This window comes from Myxine glutinosa, chromosome 9 (assembly GCF_964187855.1).
Source record: "Myxine glutinosa chromosome 9, kmMyxGlut1.1, whole genome shotgun sequence".
Lineage (NCBI taxonomy): Eukaryota > Metazoa > Chordata > Myxini > Myxiniformes > Myxinidae > Myxine > Myxine glutinosa.
Genome location: NC_136269.1, coordinates 11,354,627 through 11,377,504, shown reverse-complemented (window position 1 = coordinate 11,377,504; position 22,878 = coordinate 11,354,627). Strand labels below are relative to the sequence as shown.

The window sequence follows — 22,878 nt, the reverse complement described above, 5'->3', positions numbered from 1 at the left end:
TACAAAAATGGATGAAAACTGACCAAGCTATGAATTTTTAAGTAACATTTTTCACGGTGCATTACAATTTTGCGTGCCGCTTCCATGAAGTGGGTTGCTAATAACTTGATACTAAAATGTTTAAATGCAATGTATATATTTTAAGAATGTATCAAGTTTCAATCAATATCCACCTCCTCCAACCTTCGACTATGCTCTGCCCCCCCCCCCCACCCCCTCTAACAACCCATCACTGTGCTTCTTCACGTCACCATCAAACCTTTTGTCCTCCTCATCCTTCCCATTCTCCCAACTCTTCTGCAATCTCCGACACACTATCAACAGCTCTCCCTACCGCCCCTTCTCACCCCACATCTTACCCGAACCCTCCCCTCCCCTGTCCTGCACCCGATGCTCCCCCTCCCTTTTCCTTAATGGTATGGACCTCAAACATCCGGGGCCTTCGCTCAAACCTGACTGATTTCTCCATACAGGTTGCTTCTGACAAACCAGACGTAAACTGCTTAACAGAAACTTTCCTCCTTCAAGATGTCTCTGATTCTTTAATATCTCTTCCTGGTTACTCCCTTCTCCGGTATGATAGACCTGAGCCTTGTCCTGGTGGTTGGGATGCTATCTTTATTAAAAACTCTCTTCCTCACTCTCCTTGGACTGCCTTCTCTCCACCCAACCCCAGGAGTACCTCTGGCTATGGCTTCCTCTCCACTCCCACCTTTTGTTAATACTAGGGCATGCCCGTACTATATCTATATCTAAAATTATATCCCCCCCCTCTATTTACATGAAATGGTTTGGTCCAAAGCGAACGGCTTGCGAGTACGGTGACAATCCCCCCCCTCTATTTACATGAAATGGTTTGGTCCATTCGCAAAGCCAAAGCGAACGGCAGTTACGAATCGCAGTTACGATGAATCGCAAAGTAGTTTTAATTAGTTTTAAAACATAGTTTAACGCCAACATAGTTTGCCAACGTGAAATAAATGAATACGCTCTCAAATGTGCCGTCCGAGGCAGAGTCTGTTCGGCACGTTCGGCACACGTGATAGCTCGCTGCTCTCTGATTGGTTGAATCGTTTTTTGGACATAGCTCGGTAACTACTTGTCCGATTAATATGAAACCTTGAAAAGGCACATCCTCGGGTCCCCAGCAATATACCTGGCAAGTTTCAAGTATATCGGACCGGTAGTTGTCGAGAAACAGCGGTCGCATACACACACACACACAGACAGAGATTAGTGGAATTATAGATACACTAGGGCATGCCCGTACTATATCTATATCTAAAATTATATCCCCCCCCCTCTATTTACATGAAATGGTTTGGTCCAAAGCGAACGGCTTGCGAGTACGGTGACAATCCCCCCCCTCTATTTACATGAAATGGTTTGGTCCAAAGCGAACGGCTTGCGGAGTTTGGTAAAGAAATCGCCATAGCGTGCACAAACGCGCAGGAAAGCGAAAGAATCGCAAATTAGTTTTAATTAGTTTTAAAACATAGTTTAACGCCAACATAGTTTGCCAACGTGAAATAAATGAATACGCTCTCAAATGTGCCGTCCGAGGCAGAGTCTGTTCGCCACGTTCGGCACACGTGATAACTCGCTGCTCTCTGATTGGTTGAATCGTTTTTTGGACATAGCTCGGTAACTACTTGTCCGATTAATATGAAACCTTGAAAAGGCACATCCTCGGGTCCCCAGCAATATACCTGGCAAGTTTCAAGTATATCGGACCCGTGGTTGTCGAGAAACAGCGGTCACAGACAAACATACATACATACATACATACATACATACATACATACATACATACACACAGAGATTACTGGAATTATAGATAGATGTGTTCTGCACCGTCATCCAAACAGTGATGACTCCATTTACATCTCACTGTCTGACAACATGGACCAACTTCTATCAACTCATCCCAACTCTCTCTTCCTCATATGTGGCGACATCAACTGTCATGATGCCAGCTGGCTGGGTGTGGGTTCCTCTCTCACCAGCCATGGCACCTCAGCAAAGGACTTCTGTGACTCATTGGGACTGACACAATCTGTCAATTTTCCGACCCGGATCTCAGTCAATGGAGTATCTTCTTTTCCAGACTGGGTTATGACAAACTTCTCTGCAAATGTCTGCTGCACTTCTTCTGCTCCAATCGGTTCTTCTGATCATGTGCTTGTAAAAGTGGACATCTCTCTGACCATTCTCAGAGAGCCTCCTCAGCGTCGACGAGTCTGGTATTTCACTCAGGCTGACTGGCACGGTCTTCAAGCAGCCATCAATCATCTGGACTGGTCTCCCATCTCTACTGTCTCTGACATCAACTCTTCCTGGGAATTCTGCCAAAGCAAACTGCTCTCTAATGCACAGATTTATCCCATGTCGTCGTCAGTTGTCATATCTTTCCTCCCATCCATGGTTGTGGTGAGGCAGTTGCCATGAAGCAACTTGCCTTTACCTCATGGAAGGCTAATCCAACTGAAGGAAATCTCAGTTCCTTTCACAAAGCTCGGAACAAGTGTGTGTTTGGGCCAGGAAATCCAGGCCATCCCCTCTGGAGAGCCAGGAAACATCTCTCTACTTTCAAGACTGAACTCTCAAACCTGTCCCCCCCCCCCCCCTTCAAATCCTGGCGGCATCTGGTCAAATCTGTTTCTGGTGTTTGTTTCCCTTCCATTCCTTCCCTTACCTCAAATGGCTACACAGCTGACACTGCACGTGAAAAAGCCGAATGCCTCAAAATCTGTGTTTGCCTCAAAATATTGTGTACTGAACCCATCTCTCTCTGTACCCACAATTCCCAGTCGAACCCAGCTGCTCCTGGACTCTGTGTCCTTCTCTCCTGGCAAGGTGGAGAAATTTTTGTCAAACCTCGACTCTGATTCTGCAACTGGACGAGACGGCATCAGCCCATGGTGCCGGCATCACACCAATCACCTTGCTCCCAATAATCAGCATGTTCATATAATCAATCATCACTTCTGACATCAAATCCTTCCTCTTCTCCAATGGCTTGATCTCGGATCATCAATTTGGATTCAGGCCAGGTCATTCTACTCTGGACATGCTGTTTCTGCTGTCTCAACAATGGATGGAGGTCCTCAATGCCAAACAGGAAATCAGACCTGTCTCCCTTGACATATCACGTGCCTTCGATGTGGTCTGGCACCCTGCTCTGCTCTCCAAACTCTCCTCCTACGGTATCCATGGAAATCTCCAAGCATGGCTTGCGGACTTCCTCCCTGGGTGTCGTCAACGTGTGGCCCTGAATGGGTTTCTCTCATCTCCCCTTCCTGTTCAGGCTGGAGTTCCCCAAGGCAGTGTTCTGGGCCCTGTGCCTTTTCTGGTCTTCATCAATGATCTTTCCGACTCTCTGGAAAATCCTCTCTATCTACTTGCTGATGACTGCACTCTCTGCAGCTCCATTCTTCATCCCTCAGATCGGCAGTCTGCAGCCTCCTCACTCTCTGCAGACCTGGACAAAATCACAGACTGGACAAACAAGTGGAACATGTCTTTCAATCCTGACAAAACTCACACTCTTACTATGTCTCTCTGAAAAGATCGTCTGGAAAACCCTCCCATCTACTTTCTGAACAATCCTCTCCAAGAAGTTCTGTCACTCAAGCTTTTGGGGCTCACTATCTGTCATGATCTTTCCTGGGAAAACCACATTTCCAAGCTGGCCTCCAAAGCCAGTCGCCAACTGGGCATCATCCGTCGTGCGAAGTCCTTCCTTGTCACACTTGAGCTCCTCACCACATACAAGGCTTTCATCCGCAGCTCAATGGAATACTGTTCTCCATTCTGGGCTGGTGCTCCTTCCTCACACCTAGCTCGGCTTCACGCTGTTGAAACCAAAGCTTTCAGAATCATTGGAATATTTTCTTTCTTTTTCAGAATCTCTTTTATCCCACCTCTGGAACAAACTCCCTCACTCTATTCAATCCCACTCCTCCCTCCAGGTATTTATAACAGCTGTTCACCACCATCTCTTATCTTCCCCCATCCAAAACCTTGATCTTTTCTACCCCTGGTAATTAATCCCAGATCCACTTTTTTGAAATTCTCCCTTCTTTCCTGGAAGTCGTAGCAGTGTCCATGTGTTTTATTTTATACCTCTCCTACTCCGCCCCCCCCCCCTTCCCGCACCTCCTCCCCCCAAGCCCTCTCGCTCCCACAAATCTCCCGGTGTCCCTGCTCTCAAATGTTGTGCCTGTGTGCTTCTCTCTCTCTCCCCATCTTGTCTCCCGCTCCCTTTATCATGTTTTATGTGTCAGTTTGTCCTTTTTGATTAATGTTAGCTGTTACACGAGACTCCATCTTGTATACAAAAATTAGAAATAACAGTTTGAATTCATATCATGCTAATAGTATCTATATTTTTTCAGGTTACAATGTAACATATTTTTTACTCCCGCCAGGGAGTGTTTTCATGTGTTTGTGAACAAGATATTTGGAAAAGTTCTGAACGGATTTGGATGAAAGTTTGTGGGATGATTGCCCTTGGGGTAAGGAAGAATTGATTAGTTTTTGGTGAAGCTCAGGATATTATTCTCGATCCAGGAATTTTTTGAAGGATTTTTGAAGGATCATTGGAAGATAAGGCTCATTGTTTTTTTAACATTATCTTCTATATATTCTATATTTAACATTGTGATATGAAAATAGTTTTCATATTTGTTGTAAATGTAGTTTAAATTCGTGGTTATGCGTTAGAGCGGTGTATTTTTTTAGCAGCGTCGTCTTCAATGTTCATTTTTTTTTCTAATAAAGACATTCTGTCGTTTCAAAACCAGAAAAGTGTGTATTAGGTTTCCCCGTTTCATAAAATGTATCGATTGATACGTATAATGCTTTAAAACTGTTTTTTTGTTGTTGTTGTTTTTTTACCTCAGAAGAGATATCAACATTTACCTCAACGAATGTCAATCGTGGTGTCAGTATTTGATGAACTTATAAAGACTAAGGTGACTTATACGTGTGACCAGCATGTGCACGGGATTCTTCCCAGAAGAATGAGTGGTCGCATTAGCTTGCACGACTTAAAATGAGCGAGTTTTGTTTTCACGTTTGGCCAGTTTTACATGTTATATCCATAACTCTAAGGAATGAAAGGAACGTTTTTCCAGCTTACAATTTTATTTGAAGTCACACATGCCTCAAAATACACTCACTTATATAGAATTGAACGCTGAATCCGAAAATGTAAGTGAAATTGCCTTGTTGTTTTTTAACATTGTCTTCCACAAGCAACGGTACCCGCCCTATGTGTGGGGCTTCAATTGGGAGGCACAAATGAAAAGGCTAAATATCAGAAATTGAAGGCTTTTTTTCTTTTAAACGATTTATATAAACATCCGTTAAATCTCGATCGGTGCAGCCGTTTGTGCGGCATCCCGGAAAATAACATCATGCGGGAGCAAGTATCAGCAGGATGTGGCAGTGTGGGAGTCCACGTTTCTGATCCTCCTTCATGCCGAAGTAGCCCACCACTTCTCCAAGCATTCCGCTCTTCAGATCTGCCATGACAGATTTAAGCTTGACACTGAAGACGCGTGCAGTTAGTACTCCCGATGTCGTATGTACTCCCGATACGTGTTTCCTTCATTGTAAGAACTTCCAAATCAGCAGTTAAAAGGATTTTGAGCCGATAGCTGTTATGGCCTTGGAAAGATCGATGGAGACAGCGATCTGTTAGCATATTCACCGCCCAAATAGCTATGTGGAATTCTCTCATGTGGAGATTAAACTAATCGTGTTCACAATCGCTATGTCGTATGTACTCCCGATACGTGTTTCCTTCAGTTGAAATGGGTTAGAATTCTCTCAAGCAGGGATTCAACCCATGTCCTTATAAAAGGTCTTTGTCCGAGGTCACCGAGTTCGATTGGTGCAGCCGTGCAGCGATTGGTGCAGCCGTTTGTGCGGCACCCGGGAAAACAACATCGTCCCAATGAGAGCAATGAACGTTATGCGAACGCAAATGTTATGCGTGTCCAAACCTGAGAATGCTGGAGACCAAAGCTGAAATTGGGAAAACTAAATAGCCTATTTTACTCCTGGAGATCCCAGGATTACCCACCCAAAATATCGTTGAGATCGGTTCAGCAGTTTTTACGGTACCTTCGAGCAGACAGACTGACAGACCGACAGACGGACGGACATTTGGTGAATTATAGTAAGATATATCTGTGCAGTGTCCGTCTTGTGTTGTCACTGAACTACTCCTCAAACTTTTGTGAAATCGTACTATTCCAACTTGACCCATGGCGGGAGTATGCGCTCCAATGAGTGGCGTTCTTGTTCTGTATATTTTCAGGTTAGGCATATGTTACTACAGGCATCATGAATAGGCGAAGCTGTGTGAATCACCCTGATAACTTTTGTTTCATCTGTGGGAAATACACTCCACGTAGCCAGCGCAAGAACCTTACCAAGAGGGTGAAAGCTGCTCCCAAGTATTATTTTGAATGTAAAGTTAGAGATCAAGCCAAGATCTGGGCACCTCCTGTTAGCTGCACCATGTGTAACTCAGTGGTTGAGTGGCAAAAGGAAGGGAATGCCTTTTGCTGTGCCAATGATATGGAGTGAGCCAACGAATCACCACTCTGACTGCTACTTTTGTATGACAAATATTGCTGTTTCTCAACGAAAAACAAGTCAAAAATAATTGTATATCCACATTGTAAGTCTTCTCTGAAGCCAGTCCCCCATGACTTGGATTCTCCTGTGCCAGTTCCGCCAGAAGCTGCTGCAGATGAAAGCGATGACAACTCTGACGATGCTATGGGTGATATGGATGAACTGTACGAACCTGAGTCTGAAGAAAAGAAGCCACACTTGCTAAATCAAGAAGAATAAAACGATCTGGTGAGAGACCAGTCATTGTCAAAGGAGAAGGCTGAAGTCTTGGGCTCCAGACTACAGCAATAGAATCTCCTAGAGGAAGGAATCCAAATTTCCCACTTCCGTGATCGCCACACAAACTTAGCTGCCTTTTTTAAGATAGAAAATGATGTTTGTTTCGGTGCTGTTGTTAATGGCCTAATGCATGAGCTAGGAAACAAACATGTGCCTGATGAATGGAGACTCTTCATAGACTCCAGCAAAGTGAGCCTCAAAGCTGTTTTTTGCACAATGGTAACAAAAAACCTTCTGTTGCTGTAGCTCCTGCTGTCGGCATTAAGGAGACGTACGAGTCCATGGAAATCCTTCTAAAAGTGATTAATTACTCAGATCATAAGTGGAACATTTGCGGTGATCTAAAAGTGATTTCTCTCCTCCTAGGACTTCAGCTGGGGTACACAGAATAGATGTGCTTCATGTGCCTATTGAACAGCTGTGATGACAGCAATCATTATGTTGTAAAAGACTGGCCTGAAAGGCATGAACACATCATTGGCGGGTACACTGTGCATCATAAGCCATTGGTAGACCCACAAAAAGTCTACCTTCTACCGCTTCACATCAAACCTGGCCTTATGAAAAACTTTGCAAAGGCCTTGGATCATGACGATAATGGTTTCCAATATCTCAGAGAGAAGTTTGGCGCAGAGAAAACTGATGCTAAACCCAAAGCAGGCATTTTCGTTGGGCCCCAGATGCGAGAACTGATGTGTGATCCCGAGTTCAAAAATAAACTGAACCCACTTGAGTTTGCAGCATGGGAAGCATTTGTGTTGGTTTGTGCAGAACTTTCTTGGGAACTATAGAGTTGAACAGTATGTTGAATTAGTGGACAACATGCTAAAGGCCTATTAGCGAATGGGCTGTAGGATGTCTCTTAAAATGCACTTCTTGCATTCTCATCTTGATTTCTTCCCACCTAATCTGGGTGAGGTAAGCGATGAGCATGGCGAAAGGTTCCACCAAGACATTTCGGTCATGGAAACCAGGTATCGAGGCCGATTCAACCCAAACATGATGGGTGATTACTACTGGTTCCTACAACGGGAGACCAATTCCACACACAAGCGCAAGAGCAGGTGTCTCACACACTTCTGAACACGTCTGAACAGTGGAGCCTACAACAACACAACAACAACATGCATTTTAAGGCCATTTTCCCCGCAAGAGCGGGGGTTAGCCTTAGTTAGTGGAGCCTACGCTGACTATATTACAAGGAAGAGGGTAAACTTGAAGTGTTGTTTCTGAATCACTCACAATGGGGCAGATTTCCCTATCAAGTTCACACCCTTCCTAAGATTAACATGTTCTAATATTTTATTAACCTCTTTTTCTGCAACTTGTTTATGTTCTTGGTTTGTATACTACACATTATACGCGGAGATCAATCATTGTCATCTAAATATGACGTGAAAGTAATTACTAAGCACTGATATTAGATGTACAATGTGGCGATCTGCAATAATAAAGTATCTCATATAGCATTCCGTCTATCATTAATACATCTACATATTTTGAAAACCTGACGTGCTTCGTGCTAAATTATGACTACAGATTTGGAATCAGCGTCCCGGATTTATCCAAGAACACCTGCATTTCCCTTAGTAGCAGATGAAAAGTTTTTTTTGTTGCCCAGTGTTATAATTAACGCAACACAAGAATGCAATAAAAAAAAACATAGGGGCAATACCCCTGGTGCTCACCTGGTAGAATAAACACAATACTGCACTGACTATAGGTATTTTAAACCAATTTCAATGGTTCCTAGAAGACAGGGCAGCATGTAGAATCATACTAACATAATCATAAGACTTTAAACAAACAAACCAAAAAATACCTATTTTGGGGGCAGCTGCCCCCCCTCGCCCGCCCCCAAATCCATATACGTCCTCAGACCCCAATTTTTCTAATGCCTTGAACAAACATTGCTACATCACGGGGGGTGAAGGGTGAGTTCAAGTTTCATTGAAATTGCGTGTGTATATTCTGAGAAAAAAAGCAAATACCTATTTTGGGGGCAACCCCCCAATACACCACTTCAGAGCCTGTTTTTTTTTTTTCTAATGCCGTGAACAAATGTTGGTACATCACGGGTGGTGAAGGTTGTGGTGAAGTTTCAACGAAATAGCTTGTGTCGTTTAGGAGAAAAAAGCAAATTCCTATTTTGTGGGGTCAAACCTGGATGCACTTTGACCCCGGTAGACCCCCTTAGACCCCGATTTTTTTGTAATGCCGTGAACAAATTTTAGTCACAACACAACAAATTTCATTTGTGCCAAATTTGGTCGCAATCCCATTAGCGGTTTCGGAGAAGTTTCAAGTGTTTACGGACGGACAGACAGACGGACGGACGGATGGACTGACGACGGACTGACGACGCGCCATCGAATAAGCTCCCCTGAACTTCGTTCCAGGTGAGCTATCTAGAACAGTACTCGCCAGAGCGCTTACTTTCGGCGGCTGAACAGTTTACGGATCGTATCACACTGATAGGCCAGATCTACATCCAGACCTGAACCAAAATCGAATTGGCTCCTTGTCACCCACCCAACTCATCCACCAAGTTTTGTCATAATCTGTCCACAACATTTTGAAATATCGCATGTGTTTGGCCCGATCTCACATTTGTAAAGAATCACTTAAATGTACTGATATTGAGTTATAGGGGAATGGGCAAGATAGGGGTCAGCCGTTGAACAAGACGGACAAACCTTCAAGGAAACACAACAAATATTTAGGTGACATCTGCCTTTGTACAAGATGGTTGCCTTTGTAACACCCAAATGAGCACGTTTTGTCTGCAGACTTCTCCTGGAGGTGAAGGAGCCTGCAGCGAACCACAATGGTGGGCAGCTTCTGTTTGGAGACGACGGCCTCTTGTACATATTCACTGGAGATGGAGGGATGGCAGGAGATCCATTCGGAACTTTTGGAAATGCACAGAATAAGCAAGTTACTTGTGTCTTTGTTTGATATGATCTTTGTTTGTTTTATACATATATATACTGTATATATATATATATATATATATATATATATATATATATATATATATATATATATATATATATATATATATATATATATATATATATATATATATACAGACTTGGCATTTAATATGGAATATTTTTTTTTTCTTGACTTGGGTTTACTTTCTTAACTCAGTATATCAATCTAGTGAGTTTCTTTTACACTTTGGTGATTTATTTGTTAAAAGAACCATGTCACTGATTGTCTGTCGCAGCAAGACGTCAACAACAGGATTATATCACAGGTGGCGTGGCAAAATGTACGGACAGATGCATTTGATGATTGGCTTCACAGTCGGGTATACAAGGGTTGTTGCGTTCTGTATTAGTGGAAAACAACTGCTGCACGTCTCCAAAGGTTATCGCCGCTTCCTCTGGAGATGGTCCGCCAACTCGACAATGCTGTTTGTCATGGAGTGGTGGCTTTACGAAATTACGGCATGAAACAGCATGCTATTGCTCGGCAGTATGGCATCACTCAAGGTCAGGTGTCAAAGATCCTGAAACGAAATGCTCAGAGGGGTGTCCCTACTCCAATACCGAGGCCAGGACGTTCCCGCAGAACCACAAGGAGGGATGATCGCCAGCTGCACCGGTTAGTCCGCAATGGCCGTACCAAGTCAGCTAATCGGCTTGGGCCTGATTGGCAGCAACTGGCAAATGTGCCTGTATCCAGAAGGCTATTCAACCAACGACTGGTTCAAGCAGGCTACCGTGCCAGGCGTCCCCTGAGAAAGCCACGCCTGATCAGACAACACCGCCAGCGCCGATTGCAGTGGGCCAGAGAGCACCGTCAAATGGCAGCCAGGACACTGGAATCACGTGATCTTCAGTGACGAGTCTAGATTTCTGGCCTATCGTCAAGATGGCCGCGTCCGAGTGTGCAGACAAGTGCATGAAGCCTACAACAAAGATTGTATAGTGCCAAGAGTCCAAGCTGGAGGTGGTGGGGTGACCGTTTGGGCTGCTTTTCATGCAGGCGGCAAAACTGACCTGGTTGTTCTGAATGGAAACCTGAACCAGTTCAAGTACAGGGCCATTCTGGAAGAAACATTGCTTCCATTTGCTCGTGCAGCCTTTTGAGGAAACTTTGTCTTCCAAGATGACAATGCATGGCCTCATCGTGCTCGCATGATCCAACACTTTCTTGCTGACCGTGGTGTAGAGCATATGGAGTGGCCTGCCATGTCCCCGCATATGAATCTGATAGAGAACTTGTGGGCAGAATTAACGCGTCAAATCGACCACTTGGACCAGCAGCCGACCTCTGTGCGTGAATTGCAGCAGGCCGTTGTCACTGCATGGCAAGCGATTCCTGTCCAAACCTTGGCAAATCTCATGAACAGCATGCCTCAACGTGTACGTGCTCTCCTGAATGCTCATGGGGGTTACACGAAGTACTGAACTGTAATTTTACTGTCTGTAATCCCAGTCGTAATTTAACTTTTGTTTTTGTAAAAAAAATTTTTTGGCTAATGTGCAAAATAAAGAGATACTTCTGGAAAACGTATAGAAGTTTAACACAGCACTGTCCATGAATTGAGTTAGATATCAGTTTACATCACTTTCAAGGATCAATTTATTTGTTTCGATATGTCAAATGTGGTTTTTCTTTCTTTTAAAGGTCACATTAACAAAATCTAGAATAATTTCAACATAATTTCAATGAACATTTGGTTCTAAGACATCTTGAAAAGTAAGTTCACCGCCAGAAAAAAATATTCCATATTAAATGCCAAGTCTGTATATATATATATATATGTGTGTATTTATATATTTATATATATATATATATATATATATATATATATATATACATATATATATATATATATATATATATATATATATATATATATATATATATATAAAATATTTGAGATATCTTTGATTGTTTTCACATGCTCTAGCCAAGACGGTTATTCTGGACATCATGGAGGGGTATGGGAGTGACCTACAGATGGATACATACGCAAACTCTCAAGAAGGAAAAACTGGAAATTTGGAGAGGTTACCTGGGAGTTTACGGGTGCAGATACAATATAAAGGTGGGCTTTGGGGAAGTGGTTCACGTAAGTAGACAAACATAGGAGCAATACCCCTAGGCAATCACCTGGTAGAATAAACAGTATATTGCAACGACTAAAGGTATTTTAAACCAATTTCAATGGTTGCTAGAAGACAGGGCAGCATGTAGAATTATACTAACATAATCATAAGACTTTAAACAAACAAACAAAAAAATACCTATTTTGGGGCAGCTCCCCCCCCGCCCCCCCCACCCCCTCAACCCCATATACCTCCTCAGACCCCAATTTTTCCAATGCCTTGAATAAACATTGGTACATCATGGATGATGAAGGTTGTGGTGAAGTTTCATCAGAATTGCATGTGTAGTTTCTGAGAAGAAAGCAAACACCGATTTTGGGGGGTAACTCCCCCATACACGCCTAAAGGGGCAGAATTTAATGCCGTGAACAAGCTTTAGTCACAACACAACAAATATCATTTCTGCCAAATTTGGTCGCAATCCCATCAGCGGGTTTGGAGAAGTTTCAAGTGTTTACGGACTGACTGATGGACGGACGGCACGCTATCGCATAAGCTCCCCTGAACTTCGTTCCAGATGAGCTAAAATCGTTACATATTTCAAGCATCCCCCAATGTTGATTGCATATCCAATGTTGCATTTTAAAATGTGCCCGTAATTGCATTTTTGGGTATTTGACCTTTTGACCCCGCCACATGCCATCACGTGGCGGCGCCAAAAATGAAACTGCTCTCGCACCTTCTTGCCACCGGTTTATCATAACTATCAAGTTTGGTGACTTTCGGCACAATCGTTTAGGAGGAGAAAGTGTGACAGACGGAGCCGATTGAAATATCCCCCCCCCCCCCCCCCATTTTCTTATTTTACGCATGGTGGTAAAGAGAATTTTCCAGAGAGACGGATTAGGAATAGGACATTCATTGATGAAGATTAGGAATAGGACATTAATTGATGAAGATTAGGAATAGGACATCAATTGAGGAAGATTAGGAATAGGACATCAATTGATGAAGATTAGGAATAGGACATTAATTGATGAAGATTAGGAATATGACATTCATTGATGAAGATTAGGAATAGGACATTCATTGATGAAGATTAGGAATAGGACATTCATTGATGAAGATTAGGAATAGGACATTCATTGATGAAGATTAGGAATAGGACATTCATTGATGAAGATTAGGAATAGGACATTCATTGATGAAGATTAGGATTAGGGTCTTTCCCTCGTGGTCCCCATGTGCTGTCTTTGTCTTTCCCTCGCGGTCCCCATGTGCTGTCTTTGTCTTTCCCTCGTGGTCCCCATGTGCTGTCTTTGTCTTTCCCGCGCGGTCCCCATGTGCTGTCTTTTTCTTTCCCTCATGGTCCCCCTGTACTGTCCTTGTCTTTCCCTCGTGGTCCCCATGTGCTGTCTTTGTCTTTCCCTCGCGATCCCCCTGTACTGTCTTTGTCTTTCCCTCGCGGTCCCCATGTGCTGTCTTTGTGTTTCCCTCGCGGCCCCCATGTGCTGTCTTTGTCTTTCCCTCGTGGTCCCCCTGTACTGTCCTTGTCTTTCCCTCGTGGTCCCCATGTGCTGTCTTTGTCTTTCCCTCGTGGTCCCCCTGTACTGTCTTTGTCTTTCCCTCGCGGTCCCCATGTGCTGTCTTTGTGTTTCCCTCGCGGTCCCCATGTGCTGTCTTTGTCTTTCCCTCGCGGTCCCCATGTGCTGTCTTTGTCTTTCCCTCGCGGTCCCCATGTGCTGTATTTGTCTTTCCCTCTTGGTCCCCCTGTACTGTCCTTGTCTTTCCCTCGTGGTCCCCATGTGCTGTCTTTGCCTTTCCCTCGCGGTCCCCAAGTGCTGTCTTTGTCTTTCCCACGCGGTCCCCATGTGCTGTCTTTGTCTTTCCCTCGTGGTCCCCATGTGCTGTCTTTGTCTTTCCCTCGTGGTCCCCATGTGCTGTCTTTCCCTCGCGGTCCCCCTGTGCTGTCTTTGTCTTTCCCTCGTGGTCCCCCTGTACTGTATTTCCCTCGCGGTCCCCATGTGCTGTCTTTGTCTTTCCCTCATGGTCCCCCTGTACTGTCTTTGTCTTTCCCTCGCGGTCCCCATGTGCTGTCTTTGTCTTTCACTCGCGGTCCCCCTGTACTGTCTTTGTCTTTCCCTCATGGTCCCCCTGTGCTGTCTTTCCCTCGCGGTCCCCATGTGCTGTCTTTGTCTTTCCCTCGCCGTCCCCATGTGCTGTCTTTGTCTTTCCCTCGCGGTCCCCATGTGCTGTCTTTGTCTTTCCCTTGTGGTCCCCCTGTGCTGTCTTTGTCTTTCCCTCGCGGTCCCCATGTGCTGTCCTTGTCTTTCCCTCGCGGTCCCCATGTGCTGTCTTTGTCTTTCCCTCGCGGTCCCCATGTGCTGTCTTTGTCTTTCCCTCGCGGTCCCCATGTGCTGTCCTTGTCTTTCCCTCGCGGTCCCCATGTGCTGTCCTTGTCTTTCCCTCGCGGTCCCCATGTGCTGTCTTTGTCTTTCCCTTGCGGTCCCCATGTGCTGTCTTTGTCTTTCCCTCATGGTTCCCATGTGCTGTCTTTGTCTTTCCCTCGTGGTCCACCTGTGCTGTCCTTGTCTTTCCCTCGTGGTCCCCCTGTGCTGTCTTTCCCTCGTGGTTGTCAGCTCTTTCACGAGCCTCGATTCAGTATAGCAAAAAAAGGGGAAAAAAAGAAAAAAAGATTAGGAATAGGACATTCATTGATGAAGATTAGGAATAGGACATTCATTGATGAAGATTAGGAATAGGACATTCATTGACGAAGATTAGGAATAGGACATTCATTGACGAAGATTAGGAATAGGACATTCATTGACGAAGATTAGGAATAAGATATTCATTGATGAAGATTAGGAATAGGACATTCATTGACGAAGATTAGGAATAGGACATTCATTGACGAAGATTAGGAATAGGACATTCATTGACGAAGATTAGGAATAGGACATTCATTGACGAAGATTAGGAATAGGACATTCATTGACGAAGATTAGGAATAGGACATTCATTGATGAAGATTAGGAATAGGACATTCATTGATGAAGATTAGGAATAGGACATTCATTGACGAAGATTAGGAATAGGACATTCATTGACGAAGATTAGGAATAAGATATTCATTGATGAAGATTAGGAATAGGAAATTCATTGATGAAGACTAGGAATAGGGCATTCATTGATGAAGATTAGAAATAGGAAATTCATTGATGAAGATTAGGAATAGGGCATTCATTGATGAAGATTAGGAATAGGAAATTCATTGATGAAGATTAGGAATAGGGCATTCATTGATGAAGATTAGGAATAGGGCATTCATTGATGAAGATTAGGAATAGGGCATTCATTGATGAAGATTAGGAATAGGAAATTCATTGATGAAGATTAGGAATAGGGCATTCATTGATGAAGATTAGGAATAGGGCATTCATTGATGAAGATTAGGAATAGGACATTCATTGATGAAGATTAGGAATAGGACATTCATTGATGAAGATTAGGAATCGGAAATTCATTGATGAAGATTAGGAATAGGGCAAATCATTAATGAAGATTAGGAATAGGGCATTCATTGATGAAGATTAGGAATAGGACATTCATTGATGAAGATTAGGAATAGGACATTCGTTGACGAAGATTAGGAATAGGACATTCATTGACGAAGATTAGGAATAGGACATTCATTGATGAAGATTAGGAATAGGACATTCATTGATGAAATTAGGAATAGGACATTCATTGATGAAGATTAGGAATAGGACATTCATTGATGAAGATTAGGAATAGGACATTCATTGATGAAGATTAGGAATAGGACATTCATTGATGAAGATTAGGAATAGGACATTCATTGATGAAGATTAGGAATAGGACATTCATTGATGAAGATTAGGAATAGGACATTCATTGACGGAGATTAGGAATAGGACATTCATTGATGAAGATTAGGAATAGGACATTCATTGATGAAGATTAGGAATAGGACATTCATTGATTAAGATTAGGAATAGGACATTCATTGATGAAGATTAGGAATAGGACATTCATTGATGAAGATTAGGAATGGGACATTCATTGATGAAGATTAGGAATAGGACATTCATTGATGAAGATTAGGAATAGGACATTCATTGATGAAGATTAGGAATAGGACATTCATTGATGAAGATTAGAAATAGGACATTCATTGATGAAGATTAGGAATAGGACATTCATTGATGAGGATTAGGAATAGGACAGGGCCTAGAACGCTGCCTTGGGGCACTCCAGAGTTGGCAGGAAGAGGAGATGAAAGAGTAAACCTTTTATATGAATCTGAAATGCTTTGTTTTGATCTCCAACAGAACGTTCACTCTTAATTATGAAACTTTCTTGGGGCTACCCAGATGTTGTGCACATTTGATGTTTTATTATCGTTGATGAACGTACAGCCAATAAGGTATGATTTTGAGTTGTCTGTTGTTGTTTCACCTGATGCCTCACCAGGTCCAGCCTGCTTGGTAAGGTTCTTCGTGTGGATGTGGACGCCCGTGGGCAGGGTCTTCCCTATGGCATTCCTCTAGGAAACCCCTTTGTGGGCGAGAGAGCCGCTCGGCCCGAAGTGTTTGCCTACGGAGTGCGCAACATGTGGCGATGCTCGTTCGACAAAGGCGATCCAGCTTCAGGTGCAGGCCGTGGCCGCCTCTTCTGCGGAGACGTCGGACAGAACAGATACGAGGAGGTGGACATTGTGTTGCGTGGAGGTAACTACGGATGGAGGGCACGCGAGGGTTTTGCCTGCTACGATCGGGGTCTATGTCACAACACAAGCCTGAGTGAGCTGCCTCCCTACCTCTATACCTGTCTACCTGTCCCTCACACATTGTGAACTTCTGTGAATCATTATACTTGGTGTTGTGCTTGGCTCATGGTGGCTCCATTTTGCAGACGACATTTTGCCCATATTTGCGTACAACCACAGCACAGGACAGTCGGTCACTGGTGGTTTTGTGTACCGTGGATGTCACTCTCCAAACCTCAACGGATTGTACATCTTTGGGGACTACATGAGCGGGTTAGTCATACAACATGACAGTGACCCCATACGTGTGCCACGCATGACCTTTTCTTATTTTGGGAAAAATGAATGTATTCATGAAATGGAATGCTTTACATAATCGTCCGTTTAAGTTCACAGTTTACAGTCAGGAAAACTGTAAACTACTTTGTTCGGATATCCAGGATTAAACAAGAACTGTGCAATTATTCTTTAGTATTGTGCAGAACTTTCCAGTTTTAATTTGTTGCCTTTTTGGAGTTTTTCTCCATCACTACTCATCACTTATTTTGTTTCACGGTGTAATCGCCCGTGTCTGTCAAAGTTTATCAAGTAAAACAAAACAATGGCGAATGCTATTTGCTTCCGGGTTAACAAGTATATTAAATGGTGTGGGTGAAATCTGTTTCAGCCCTCGTTGGACTTAGTCCGAAAAGGGGACTTTGGCATTGGATGGTGGCCGCCCGTCCGCAACCATATCTCGGAGATGTATGGATCGATTTAGTTCTTACTTGGCACAAAGACAATACATAATGGTATACATATGCACATCATTTTGTTTTGGGATCAAAGATGACCGACTGGTGGCCATTTTAGTTGTAAAAAAAAACCTACAATGTTGACACTTCCTCAACCATTTCTCAGACATGCATTTACTGATATTGTTCAAACTTGGATCACAGATAATGAATGATGGATTACATAGGTACATCGTTTTTCTTTGGACATCAGATCCAAGATGGCCGACTTGCGTCATTTTCTTACTTAAACGTGTCCCCAACCATTTCTTGAAAATGCATGGACCAATTTTGTTCAAACTTAGCATAAAGACAATACATGAGAGTATACATATGCAGAAGATTTTGTTTCTTAATCTGACCAAAGATGGCAGAATGGCGCCCTTTAACTCTGTACAGCAAAATTCCTAAAACCACGGCGGCTGTGACATTTTATGTCTTTTCTCCTTGTTATTTTATATACAGTTTATTACATTTACAAGATAGGATGTTTTATTTGGATAACTAGTATAAAGCCCGTCAAAAATGACGGGTTGGAACAGTTTTTGATGGTACAGCCGCGTGAGCATGCCAAAGTCTGAAGTCTGGGCCTAGTGTCAGGGGTGCTTATATCATTTTTATTTGTTAGACGTCATACAGACGTAAATAAACACTCGTTTTACTCTGCGCTCATTGCACATCACGTGCAGCAAATTCCACCTCCCTGTGCCTTGTATTTAATGTGATTAAAAATATACCGCTTCTGTACATTGAGCCTTGAGGCTCAGTTTGCAAGCCACCGTCTACAATTCAAAAGTAATAGGCATAATTACTCTTCTTTTGGGTCTTCGGAATCCTTGGGGTCTTCTGTGTCCTTGAGGTATTTTGTGCCCTCTAGGGCTTTTGAGTCATTTGAGTATTTTAGGTCCTTGATCTGGATATTTGGGGTGTTTAAGGGTATTCGGGGAATATTGGGAATTAGGGGTAATTTGGGTCTTTGGGGTCCACAGTGTCCTCAGGGTCTTTAGTGGAATAGTCTGGATGTCTGGAATCGTGGAATAGTCCGGAATCGTGGAATAGTCCGGAATAGTGTAATAGTCCGGATGTCCGGAATAGTGGAATAGTCCGGAATAGTGGAATAGTCCGGATGTCCGGATGGACCCTTCTGGGTCCACTGGTCTTTTTGGTCTTTTGGATTGTTTGGATCTTGGGGTCTTTTGGGTATTTGGGGTCTTTTCGGTCATTAAGGTTCTTTGTGTCCTTTGGGTCTTCAGGGTCTTTTCGGTCTTCATGGTCTTTTCGATCTTTTCAGATTTCAGGGTATTTAAAGGTCTTTGGGGGTATTTTGGGTCTTTGCAGAATCCTTTGGGGGCCTTCTGGGTCCACTGGTCTTTTGGGTCTTCAGGGGCTTTTGGGTCCTTGGGGTATTTTGGGTCCTCAGAGTCTTTTAGGTCTTTTAACCGTTTCCCATTAAACCCCCCCACTCGAATCCCTCCTAAAGCACTACTCAAAGCCTTTAAAACCTATCCTTATGAAGGAGCACAGACACAAACATACAAACACACACACATTGTGTTTTATATGGTAGATGGGTCCTAACATAGTATGTGAATGAGGCTTTCACTTTTTGATTGGTTGAACCCTCATACGTGACTTATAGCTATGGGTACTAGTCAAAATGTGCCAAACATGGAAAGCTGCTGTAAGCTTTGCACATGCAGGTTTATCATCATAATGTACAGATAGTGGACCAAAAAATGGAAACACCAGGGTCACGGCCCATACAACATATATGCAATGTATGGGACCACCACATGTACCGGAGCGTGCGTGACATATGCAGATCTCTTCTCGGCAGTCCACTCGTCGTGTGTATATAAGCGGGTTGCTGCTCGAGTCAGGGTACTAAGAGCTAGGGCAGGTAGCTTTGGGTTACATGTCCCAAAAGACTGACCTGACAGTGAATCTAGAGGATTACCGTCCTGAGCGATCATCTGCATCTCATGACGCAGCAATTCTTGCCTTCTGCGATGGGTGTCTTTTAGTAAGGCCACAAAGCATGTGTTGTCAACGGGCGGTTTCAGGACCAAGAGCATGAAGTTACCCATATTATATGGCCCTCCAAGTCATCAGACCCCAATACCATAGAGCATTTGCGGAACTGTCTGAGAGGCGCTTAAGCTGGTGGTTTCCGCCTCCATCAAAACAATGTGAATTGGAGGGCTTCCTTCTGGAAGAATGGTGCAACGTTCCTGCAGAACAGTTCCAGACCCTTGTTGACTCCATGACGTGTCGTATCCATGACACGCCAGATTAAGTGACATTCTGTTGGTGTTTCCATTTTTTGGTCAACTACCTGTACATTTTGCTTGAAACAATCTTGTTTTTGGACACTCCCATGTCTAATTGACAATATGAACATTCCACAGCAATATAAATACCTCTTGTGCCTCAGGCAGCTTATGGCTCTCAAAGAAGAAGGAAAAGGTGAAGGAAAACCTCCAGGAAGGTGGCTCAAGCAGGACATATGCATGGGTCAAGGGCAGACTTGCATGTTTCCTGGACTCATAAACACTCACTATCAATACATAATCTCATTTGCTGAGGATGAGGCTGGTAAGAATAAATACAAATTATAACAAATTATAACTAACCCTACCCAACCCTACCCCTACCCTAACCCCACCCTAACAACCCAGCTCTCTCTGTGCTCTGTCCCCCAAATATTCCTACAGGTCGCACAAGATCTGCCTGCAACCTTTTTGTGGTTAAACTGCCAAAATCAAGACTCTCTGCTCACCTTCATTCCTTCATTCCTCCTTTCTCCCGCCTCTGGAACAAAATCCCTCACTCTCTTCAATCCCACTCCTCCCTCCAGGTCTTTAAAACAGCTGTTCACCACCATCTCTTATCTTCCCCCATCCAAAACCTTGATCTTTTCTACCCCCGCTAATTTCACCCCAAATCCACTTTTTTGAAATGCCAACTTCTTTCCCGGAAGTCCTTGCAGTGTCCTTGTATTTTATACTTCTCCCCCCCCCCCCCCTTCCCACGCCTCCTCCCCCCAAGCCCTCTCCCTCCCACAGATCTCCCGATGTCCCTGCTCTCAAATGTTGTGTTTGTGTGCTTCCCCTTCTCTCCCCATCTTGTCTACCGCTCCCCTTTTCATATACTTTGTTTGTCTGTTTGATTTGTTTGTGTGATAAATGTTAGCTCTTCCACGAGCCTCGATTCTGTATCCAAAAAAAACAACAAAACAAAAACATATACAGTCAATTCAATATTATGATGCTGGGCTAGAGCTATTACACAACTGATTATTGAAAGAATATTATATTATAGTTATCTAATCATCAGCCCAAAAAAGTATTAAAAAATGCAGCTAAAAGTGCGTTGAAATGCCAAAATGGAAAGCACATTCATCTATCTATAATTCCAGCAATCTCTGTGTGTATGTTTGTATGTTTGTATGTTTGTATGTATGTTTGTCTGTGACCACTGTTTCTCGACAACTACCGGTCCGATATACTTGAAACTTGCCAGGTATATTGCTGGGGACCCGAGGATGTGCCTTTTCAAGGTTTTAAATTAATCGCAGAAGTAGTTACCGAGCTATGTCCAAAAAACGATTCAACCAATCAGAGAGCAGCGAGCTATCACGTGTGCCGAACGTGGCGAACAGACTCTGCCTCGGATGGCACATTTGAGAGCGTATTCATTTATTTCCCGTCGGCAAACTATGTTGGCGCTATGTTGGCGTTAAACTATGTTTTAAAACTAATTAAAACTAATTTGCGATTCTTTCGCTTTGCGATGCGATTTGCGATTGCGTTAAACTCGCTCGGGCGTTAAACTATGTTTTAAAACTAATTAAAACTAATTTGCGATTCTTTCGCTTTCCTGCGCCTTTGTGCACGCGATGGCGATTTCTTTACCAAACTCCGCAAGCCGTTCGCTTTGGACCAAACCATTTCATGTAAATAGAGGGGGGGGGATTGTCACCGCACTCGCAAGCCGTTCGCTTTGGACCAAACCATTTCATGTAAATAGAGGGGGGGGGGGGGATTGTCACCGTACTCGCAAGCCGTTCGTTTTGGACCAAACCATTTCATGTAAATAGAGGGGGGGGATATAATTTTAGATATAGATATAGTACGGGCATGCCCTAGTTAAGCAAACTCACAGAAAAAACAAAATTATCTTTCTAGACATTGTTTCCTACTTCCTTCACACAAAAAGCACAGGACAGTGTTTGGCCAAAGGTAATTCATTACATTGATGTGCTTGGCAGTGAATAGATCAGAAGGAAGTAATTTCTCATTCTTTGGTGTCCAAGCACAAGGTTGCAGTGCCCTCTGCGGGTTAGGACAGGAAGTTGCAATTTATTCATTGTGCCGCAGATAGCACGCCTACTCTAAACGAAGGACATCATGGCATCTTTAACGTCCACCAACTAATGTCTGAAGACGGGACGTCCAGTTCAGCGTCAATCCGAGGGGCGGCACACACAGTGAAGCACCGGGAAGACAGTTTATAGCTGAGTCGGGATTCGTACACAGGATAGACGGCTTAGAGCGAGTGTGTGTACCTCGAGGCCACCCTGCCAGCCCAGCAACTCCAGTGAATCTCGAGGATAGAATGAGAATGTGACCATGTATGAAAGCTGACTTGTTACATGCATGACCTGGCTCACAAATGTGTCGTACTAAATCGCTTATGGATTTTTAACTCCTTTTCTGTGCCCCATGGTGTCAGCTGAATACACAAGAGGGTTTTGCCGATCATCGTGTGGTTTAAAGCATTGCCCATGTCTGACAATGGCAGATTAAAGAGAAGCCCATGACATGTTTAGACAAATGCAAAAGCAGGAGCTGTTATTGTGTGAGCGTTCGTTAATCCTGTGGGAGAGCTGGTAGGATAACCTAGAGCAGTGGTTCCCAAATTGGGGGGGGGGGGAGGTGGGGTGTGCGGTGGGTACAGAAGGGCATGAGGCCATGTGAAAAAAACATTTTTAATGTCAAATTCGGCTTAAATATTCTTATTCTTAAATTCTTAAATATTCTTAAATTCTTAAATTCTTAAATTATTTCTTATATTCTTAATCTTAATTATAATATTCTTATTATAATATTCTATTAAATTAAATTATATAATTTATTAAATTTATAATTATATAAAAATTATATAATTATATAAATAAAAAAATTATATAATTTATATAATTTATTATAATTTATAATTATATAATTATATAATATCTATATATCCTCTCCCCCTCCCCCTCTCTATCCTCTCCCTCTCCCCCTCCCCCTCTTCTCCCCTCCCCCCCTCTTCTCCC

The 22,878-nt window shown here is 43.3% G+C and overlaps 1 protein-coding gene across 1 annotated transcript in view; it reads left to right on the top strand.

Moving 5' to 3' along the window:
• HHIPL2 (HHIP like 2) overlaps positions 1-22,878 on the top strand; it is a 59,298-nt gene that overhangs the window by 27,158 nt on the left and 9,262 nt on the right. Inside the window, exons 3-6 of the mRNA XM_068129585.2 lie at positions 9,720-9,863; positions 16,494-16,822; positions 16,935-17,061; positions 19,996-20,156. Of these exons, the coding sequence (XP_067985686.2) occupies positions 9,720-9,863; positions 16,494-16,822; positions 16,935-17,061; positions 19,996-20,156 (761 nt within the window). The remainder of the gene's footprint in view (positions 1-9,719; positions 9,864-16,493; positions 16,823-16,934; positions 17,062-19,995; positions 20,157-22,878) is intronic.